Source organism: Lolium rigidum, chromosome 2 (assembly GCF_022539505.1).
Source record: "Lolium rigidum isolate FL_2022 chromosome 2, APGP_CSIRO_Lrig_0.1, whole genome shotgun sequence".
In the NCBI taxonomy this organism is placed as follows: Eukaryota; Viridiplantae; Streptophyta; class Magnoliopsida; order Poales; family Poaceae; genus Lolium; species Lolium rigidum.
The window spans coordinates 258,490,238-258,499,863 of NC_061509.1; the positions used below are offsets into that span (position 1 = coordinate 258,490,238).

General features: G+C 54.2%; 1 protein-coding gene across 1 annotated transcript; it reads right to left on the reverse strand.

Moving 5' to 3' along the window:
- Nucleotides 1-174: 174 nt before the first annotated feature.
- On the reverse strand, nt 175-5,775 carry LOC124688633 (glutamate receptor 2.8-like). Its single transcript, XM_047222286.1, has 3 exons — nt 5,320-5,775; nt 1,504-3,153; nt 175-1,389 (listed from the first exon to the last, which is right to left on the reverse strand). Exons 1-3 carry the CDS (start codon nt 5,630-5,632, stop codon nt 329-331), a joined length of 3,024 nt encoding a protein of 1,007 aa, XP_047078242.1. The 5' UTR covers nt 5,633-5,775; the 3' UTR covers nt 175-328.
- Between the last annotated feature and the right edge of the window lie 3,851 nt (nt 5,776-9,626).

Genomic DNA, 9,626 nt, shown 5'->3' on the forward strand with positions numbered 1-9,626 from the left:
AAATCACTTGAATATGAATACAAACAATATTTTCAGCCAGAAAAACAACTTTCAAGCTCCAACTTTGCATTCTGATCGATTCGTTCAGCAATTCTGCCCTCTGGGAGATTGCTGCTAGCGATACAGCTATAAAATGAAACTACGTACAATTAGAATATCGATGAACAGCTCCTTTGCATTCACTAATGTCCACTCTAATAGGAGTACACACAATTTTCTAGCCAAATTACAAGTAGTAATTGGACTGCACGGAACTCTTGCAGTGCTGGCGTTCCTGTGGAACTGGGTGTCTGTCTAGTTCTACTGCAAGTCTGCAAACTAGTCAAGTCTACTGCAGTTGAGAGGCTGTCGTTCTTCCCATCTCCACTGAGTTGGCTGACCCCTCCATCCTCTGCTCGAATGACTCGCTGATCTCTGACGCCGGGGTTCCCTCCGGCGAAGAGCCAGCGTTCATTTCCGAGCTGATGTACACGCTCAGCGGGCTCGTGCCGCCCGTTGCAGCATGTTCGGCCCTCGGCGTCCCGCTTGCGTCGCCGCTCCGCGGCGTCCGCGCAAAAGGCGTCGTCGCAAAGTCACCGCCGTTCCTCACGGACTCCTCGTTCCACGTCTTGAACGTCGGCGACTTGAGATCCTTCCTGTCGTAATGCTGCATCCATGCCTTCATTCTCCGCACCGACACGCTGCCGGAGCCGGAGGCCGTGGTGGCGGCCTCAGCCTCCGCCGCCCGGAGCTCGTCCCGCTCGCGGTAGGCGAAGATGGCGACGTAGAGCAGCAGCATGAGGGTGGACACCACGCCGGTGATGAGGAACAGGCCACCGAAGCTCTGGAAGCTGAGGTTCGACGAGCCGACGTCCGGGCCGCTCCGGCACGTGCCCAGGTCGCCGAACCACTTCTTCTCGATGCGCGCCGTCTCGTCCCCCTCCGCCAGCTTCATGATCCCCCGTGACACGTCCCCCACCATCGGCGACCCTCTCGGGAACACGAACCCGAAGCCGTCCGTCTTGTACACGGGCCCCTGCATCATGTACCCGTCGCAGTACTGCGACAGGAACAGCTTCAGGTACGGCACCTCGTCGAACACGGCGTCGACGCCGCCGTTCGCCGACCCCTTGGACAGCGCCTCGGCGTACTGCTCCGCCGTGCTGTACTTCTTCATCTTGCGCTCGTCGAAGCCCATCTTCCTTAGAAAGGGCTCGATGAAGGTGCCCTCCTGGTACCCGATGTAGTGGCCGCGCCGCTGGAGCTCCGTCACGTCGGCCACCTTCGGCTGCAGCTTCTGCACCGTCAGCATCGACGTCAGGCTCGCCGTGTAGCTCGACGTCAGGATCAGCACCACGAACACCCAGATGATCACCACGAACCTTGACAGGTTGCTCTCCAGTTTCTCCTCTGAAAAAAATTCACCATCAAGATGATGATTAGTGATCAGTCATTCACAAATCTGCAGACTAATTTGCTTGTGAACCAGTAGCTGAAAATTGAGATGGTTTGCCAACAACATACTGTGTGAGAAGACGAGGGTGGAGAAGGCGAAGTAGAAGATGAGGCCGAACTGCTGGGTCGGCGTGCCCCGGAACTCCGGGTTGACGCGGTGCTCGATGACCCAGACGACGAAGCCAGTGAAGCAGAAGAAGGCGAGGCTGGCGAGCCAGAGGCTAGCGGTGAGCGGCTGCAGGAAGATCCACATGCTGGCCGCCGGGTCCTGCCGCGCCGCCACCACCATCGACCACCCGGACTCCGTGAACGGCATCGTGAAGTCCACCGCCTCCAGCCTGCTCGCCGTGATCGTCACGTCCCCCACCACTATGTCCGCCGTCCCGTCGCGCACCAGGTTCACCAGCTTCTCGTACGACTCCGAGCTTTCATTGTACGGCTCGTACTGGTACAGCACCGGGTAGGGCAGGTTCTCCATCACCTGGTTGAACACGTCGATGCAGTAGCCGGTGATATTATTGGACGTGGAGTTCGGGGAGGCGTCGACGAATTGCTTGAACCCGCCCTTCACCGGCACGGCGACTGTGAGCACGCGCCCGCTCTGCGACATCGTCCAGCCTTTCGGCGCCGACAGCGTCTCGCCTGGCCAGAGGATGTGTTTCAGGTGCGGCGTCCTGCCGCCGCCGCCGCCGTTCAGCTCCGGCGAGAGGCCGGACTCCGGCGTCCAGAACCCCACCGTCCTGGCACCTTTCCCGATGATGTTCACCACCTCATACGCCGCCACCTGCAGTTGACCGTCGACCAGCTCGAACTTGCCAGCCATTCCGTCGAACGTCGTGTTGAGTAGCTCCCTGAGAAGCGATGCTCCGGTGACCGACACGCCGATCCGGTCAAGGTCTGTGGTATTTGCCGTGGATGGCCTTCTCTGTGGTGCCTGGAACGGCGGGCCGGTGACGGTGCCGGCGGCCTCGGCCGCCGCGGCGATCGCCCACGCCGTGTCGTATGCCCAGAGCCTCATCGCAGTCGAGTCAGTGATCAAGTCTTCGTCAGAGCCCGGGTTGTCCCGCCGGAACCTCGCCCGAAACCGCGCCGAGAAGTTCTTTACTCGGTCCGTCATCTCCACGTGAGGCCGGAGGCTGACGACGCCCTGCATGGCGTCGACTTCGTCGGGGCCGAACCTGTCGACAGAGCTGCCAACGTCGTCCGTCGCGAGCCAGACGTAGCCGTCAGACATCATCTTGGCAGCCCTCGCCCGCTGGAAGAGCCGCGCGACAAGGTTGGACGTCGCGTGCACGACGAACACGCGCGTCGGCTTCGCCATGAGGCGGGCCAGGAGCGCGTCGAGGGCGTCGTTGGACGCGTCGTTCCGCACTGAGGTGCGGTCCACGATCGCCGCGCCGCCTACGCCGGAGCTCTGGAGCGCGTCGGCGAGCGCCGGGAGGATGCCGGCGCCGTAGGGGGAGTCCTCGTGCACGACGGCCACCGCGCGCCACCCGAAGGCGGCGAGGACGGCGGCGACGGGTGCGGCCTGGAAGGAGTCCTTGGCGGCGGTGCGCACGAAGTAGGGCGTCTGCACCGGGGAGAGGGACGGGGAGGTGGCGGAGTAGGAGAGCACGGGGACATGGGCGCGGCTGCCGAGGTGCGCCACGAACTCCGCCTGCGCCGACGTCTGCGGCCCGATGATGGCCTGCACCTGGGCGTTGTTGATCAGGTCCACCGCTGCAACGAGAAAAAACAGTCCGAGAAGAGTTTTAGGCCCATTTGTTCTTTCGGCCCTTTTTACATTCTGGGCCGCTAGAAACGATTTTTTTTAACAAGCTCAAACCAGTTGTAAAAAAAACGAGCTCAACCCAGAAAAATGATCTACTCAATTTTACGAGTATGAAAAATTATTCGAATAATATTTGGCACCAGGACTGCAGGACAAGTACTGCACAATCATTGCACACCACAAGAAAGCCCCTCCGATTCACATTCACTTCTCTTGAAAGATCTTTTTCAGCGCTAATAGAATCTATGCAGTCGACATATCATTGACCATATCTTTTGGGAGACTTTGACAAAAGAACATAAAATGGACTTGTCTTTCGAATCAGAGAGACGCGCTAGCTTCCGTTTTGTCATCATCTCCTAACCTATATCACAATTAATACCAGACCAACACATACCACTAGTACACAACTATAGGCTTGACTGACCAAGATTAGGTAGGTTGATGAAGAACGACCGGTGACAACTACTCTTACAATAAGTCACGAACAACATATATTTTTACAGAACCAACATTTAAAACTCGATTGACCGTTTTACGGTCGGTGTGCATAAAACATATGGAAAACTTAGAGCATCTCCAGCCGTCTCCCCACACCCCCACAATCAGCCTACAAGGGTCTTAGAGACGAAAATCTCGTCCAGCCAACCCCACCATAGCCCGTTTTCATCATAAGGGGACGTCCCCGTGAATACAAATCAATTGAAAACTTGAACCCCGGTTCACTTTTTCATCCCGCACCCGCAAGCCACACCCAACCCACCGGCCTGTTCCACCATGGCCACGGGAACGCAACGTTATTGTCGAGGTTCTTGCCCTCGCCTGAGTACCCCTACAACGATCCGCTCAGCGGATTCAACCCTAACTCCTTCTCTGTGACCAGCGATCTGCACGAAGGCGTCGCCGATCACTCTCCTCGCGTCGGCTTCAATACCTACCTCAACCTCGCTTACTCTGGCTCGCAGGTCATGCGCTCAAGGAGCTGGCTCGTTGCAACAGTTCGACGGTGGTACCGTGGTAGCCAGGGCACCCACGGCATGTTCAGCGGAATGATGCGGGGCCATTTCATCATGCATGATCTCATACAAACCATCGATGTCACGTCCTTTTGGTTTTCTGCCGGCGTTCTATGACAGGGTAGTTGCCGATTGAGACACCGGTTACATCAGTTGCTTATATAGACTTTTTTATGACAAAAACTGGGCGTCGTTGTCAAAAAGAAATATATAATTCGACTTTTTTACAATAGTATATAAACCCAATTGTAATAAGACGCTGTCACAAATAAATACTATAGAGGGTTGCAAGGAGATACCAGAATTGATATTTAAAAAATCGACCTGCTATCTCTGTCGTGTGGTTGCACATAATTAAGCAAATGCTAGCGATCCGATCACGGTGAGTTATGTTGACCAACTCGCGCGTTAGCACGTGCCACCGGGGAAGACTAGTCAGAGGACGACCAACACTGGTCCTGCCTAATTGAACCAGGGCAAGAAGGCGACATGACTTGCATGCATATAGGTATAGCTTCTCTCTCTGTTGTTGTTAGCAAGCTTATCACTTCACACAGGGACACATACGTACCCGATCATGACAAAACTGACGTAAGTTTACGCTTAGAAGTCGTTGGGCATGGAGACTTGATTATACCATGTGGCATGTGGGATGGATTAGATAGCTATTCTCATACAGTTCTACAGTGATGTGACAGAACGGCGTTCGTCGGAACTTGTAAGCCAAGTCGATCGACAGGGCCACGATCTGCAAGGCAACGAACGCCATTAAGGCGGCCATGAGACGACGAGAGGCCGACGCGGCCGGCCGGATGCAGCGCGCCACACAGCATCTCGTGGCTCGTATCGCACAGATGAGAGGAGGCGAAAACCCCACGGTCGCGTGGAGGCAGGAGCCACCAGTGCATATTTACACTAGCCTGAAGCGTCTAAAGCAAGTAAATATATCTGTTTGGGGTTGCATAAATAGATTCTTTGCAGCAAGATTAACGAAAGAGCTTTGAGAAGATCCTGGGTACAGGCAGCTCGATCGTACACTGAAATTGACGGACAGGCGAGCGAAAGAGAGAGACAGCTAGAGAGATCGAGGTTAATTACCGGCGGAGGTGGCGCCGACGACGTCGCCGGCGGAGTCCCTGAAGTGGAGCTCGACCCTGGTGGCCGACCCCGGGTGCGCCGCGTAGTAGTCCTCCACCGCCATCTCAATGCCGGTCCGCCGCCTCAGCGACACCGCCGACGAAAAATCCAGGATCACTCCCACGCTGACCGGCACCGGCGCCGCCGCCGGCACGCCCTGCCCCGTCGCCACGTGCAGCCCGAGGAGCGCGGCCACGAGCAGGGGGAAGAAGCAGACGGCGAGGGGAAAAGAAGAAGAAGACGCGCCCGCCGTGTATTGCCTCCCGGCCGCCATGATCTGCTTGGTGGCGAGGTGCGTTGTTGTGTGCTGGTGATGTTGTGAGCTAGGCTCGCTCTAGCGCCGCATCCGGACGCGCTTTATAGCCGACTTCTTTGATTCGATGTGGAATCTCGATCACACACTCGGAACCTCGAGTTTACTTCGATTTTTACGTATGGCGACGTTGCTCTTGGAAAACTATAATTGCCCGCATGGGGCAGGGCTTTCTTCTTCTTCTCTTGACTTGACTTGCGCGCGCTAGCTTAGCTAGCTTGCGACGTGTGTGGGGGCGGGTGGGGCCACACACGTACGATCGAAAGGTACGTGTCAGCGAGCCAGCCCGGCCGTGAACCGGTCCATGCCTACGTCCACGTCGATTGGTCGGGCAACTCAAGTGCAAAACCACGAATTTTTGGCAAAAAGGACCACCTCTACGAGTGAATTGTAAAAAAAGACTATATCCAAGTAAAATTGCCAAAAAAAAACACCTGTGTCGTGGCGGCAAGCTCCACGAAACGATACGTGGCACCTGCCGCCAAGCCTGCGGCGACAAGCTCGATCGTTAGCTTTTTCAACCTGTTATTTATAAACTGCCTACTCCGTTTCAAATTATAAGATATTTTGAATATTTTAATATGAACTATATACATTAAAATACATCTAGATACATATGGACTGATATTTGCTATGTTATGCGCTCCGATGAGGTGATGAGGCCGGGCTTACGAGCTGCAGCAGGGGTGCAGCGTGAGCCGGAGGAAGCCGATAGACCAACGACGACAAAAACATGCGATGGGCAGTCGCTAGGAAGGAGAGCCATGATCATGAAGAAATGCATCTCGTGTCCTCTCTCAAAACTCGGTGCCCCTAATTTTACTATCCTGAGGGTTGATTGATATCGACATTTCCGTAGATCTGTTAGGTTCAGAAGTTGATTGTATGGTTTAGAAAATATAAAAGAACCAAGTCAAACAGAAAAAAAAAGGATAAAGGGAGGGGCACGAACCAGTGTTTGACACTCACATATACGTAAGTCAAAACACTCTGACACGGGACCAATCTCCACTAATCAGAGAGGTTTCAAAAAATATATGCAAATGGGAGTTTCGCATCTGCCGATTCGCTGGTTAGGATGTAGCCTTGTTGCTACCCAAAGAGAAAGCAAAGAGAAAGCTAAAACCCACTAAGCGCACAAGCAAATAAGAAAGCTAAAACCTCGACGTATCCTTGGATAGTGCAGGTGGAGGCTGGAGGGCATCTGCAACATCACCACGTCGTCATCATCAACCACAAATCAATCCTGCCTCACTCAGGTGATAATGGAGCCTCCGGTGCCTCGTAATGATTCTTATACCCTCCCTGGTAATGTTACATAAGAGTTATAGTTGCTGCAATTGCATGATCTTGTGCTACTCTTGATGTTTTACGCCTAACGATGGTATCAGAGCCTAGATTGTGTAACACTAGAACCCTAATGCGATGTGTTGATCCTCTTTTGTGTTGATAGATCATGTTTCAGACAATGTTTATGTCTTAGATTAGCCCAATCTGCATTATTAGACTCTAGTTTGCTTCCTATATATGCACCGTTAATGATTAAGATCAAGTTTAATAATCTAGTTTTGTTTTAACGATGCAACTAATTTTCTAATTAAATACCTTGATTTTTTATATGTTAGTCATGTGCAAGTAATTAGAATGCAAAGTCTCAATTTTCCATGAACTCTGACCGTAGCACAAAATTCCGAGTTTGGGTGAACCATAATTCCTTCCCGAGTTTTACTTTTTGCACACAAATGAGGACACACATTGGTGGGTGAGTTGATGGAACTCATCGAAAGATGCTGCGTTGACACTTGTTACCTCTCCCTTTGGGGCCCTCCGAGCACCCACTGCTCCGGCGAGGGCGCTATGACACCGCTCCCTTCCCAGGTAGGAGCACGCGGAATGATGTGTCGCAAGGCGCAAAATGGATGGATGCGTCGCCACATGCCATTCCAACGTCATCGTCGTCGTCGCGAAATGGCCGCCGTCTCGCCATTGGTATCACCTCCACTCTGCCCGCACGGACAACGACAACGACATCCATGCTCAATGGAGGTGCATGCGGGACATGGTTCAAAGCATGCTCCTCCGGCGAGCACCGCCATCGCGTCCGAATTTGGCTGCCGGACTTTTTGGTTTATTTTCTATATTTCCTAAATATGATTAAAAGCATGTTATTATTCTAGACGAAAATTATCCAACGAGATTTTTTTTTAAGAATATTTAACATATATGCATGATCAAATTAAACAACAAATATGTTGAATTTCATTAAATGATTTAGTTGATGTTTATTTCAGAATGTTTTGATTCTACAATCCCCTACAGCAGCAACGGCGTTCTGCCCCGGCGTCCTCCTCCAGTTAGCTCAAGGTGCCACCAGATCCGCGAGCGCCCATCTCGCCCGTCTCCCTGCGCGGCCAGCATCCACCTTCAGCCGGCCAAGACGCCACAGCGCCACCAGCTCGTGCTCACGCGCGCCAGGCCACCAAGCTGCAGCCACCAGCCGCTCGGCCCGCATCACCACTGCTCCGATCGCCCGCAATTCGATCGGATCGAAGATCTGGAGTTCCGTGGCGCGTGATGGGGCCTGCGCGTGATGGGGCGGCTTGGTCGGATCTTGCGCGTGCCGCCGGCGCATCGGCTCCTCCCTCGCCGGCGCGGCCAACCGTTGGATCCAGATTCTGCTGCCTAGCGGAGGACGAGGATTCTGACGAGAAGACGCGGGAGACGGCGGAGGAGGCGGCGTGGTCGGTGCTTGGGTTTGAACCAGCAGTGCAGCAGATCGGGCGGTTGCCGGAATTGTCCCTAGAGGAGGTGAGAGAAGACTTCTGGACAAAGATCGGATTCCCGACGTCTGAGTCCAGGGTATGGTCAAGGTCTGCGTCGTCGGAGGTATGTTTTTCGTCGTGCAGGTTGTCGGAGCGGGCAAGGTCTGCGTCGCCGCCGCCGAGGGAGAAGGTCAAGAGGTCTGTGATGAGGGCGGCGTCCTCGTCGCCGGTAGGCCTGCGGCTTTCCCGGATGCCGCGGATGAAGCCCTGGAGAGGCCCGCTTCCGCGTCGTCGAGTCACGCCGGCGCCTGTCTTTGGGGACTTCCTTGCTGCAGCCATGGCACGTCGGCTGGCGGCGATCGTGCCGGTGGATCCTTCGTTGGGGTCTACTACCTCCGTGGTGCTTGGGGCGTCTCCGACCCTGAGTCGTGTGGTGGTGGAGGCGACGCCGGCAGTTTCGCCTTCGGTGACGGCCGAGGAGCCGGCGGTGCGGCCGTTGATCGCGGCGGGTCTCGAGCCGCGATTCAAACCGGCGGATGCGGCACTGGAGGCCTCCTCTAGTGGGCCGCAAAGTCGATGGGCCTGGTTCGGTCGGGCCGTGATGGCTGTGCAGAAGGCGCCTCGCCGCGTCTCTATCGACAACAGCATACGATCACGGGAGATCGACCAGGTCCCGTATCGTTCCAGTGTCATCTTGTTATCACCAGAATTTGACCGGATCAGAGGTGGGCCGCGATCAAGATTGGGCTTGAAGAATATACATGGAAGAAATACGTGAACCGGCCTTGTACACGAAGTTTGGGCAGTTTGCCCTTGTATCTGTAAATCTAGTAGGATACGTGTCGGTTAGTTAGGGTTTCGCTCGTGCACGGTTGGGATTATTCCCATGTTAGAAAGTCTACGGACTATAAATATGTATCTAGGGTTATCAAGAAAAACAACAATCACGTTCATCACAAACCAATCTTGGTGCATCGCCGACCCCTTGTTTCGAGGGTTTCTTCCGGGTAAGCATCATGCTGATGCGATCTAGGCAGTATACGTTTATTCGTCGTTCATGCGTTGCTCGTACTGAAGCCTTTTTGATGGCGAGCAACGTAGTTATCATAGATGTGTTAGGGTTAGCATTGTTCTACCGTGCTACATGCTTCCGTCCATACAACCCTTAGACGTCTAGCCGTCCTTACACCTTT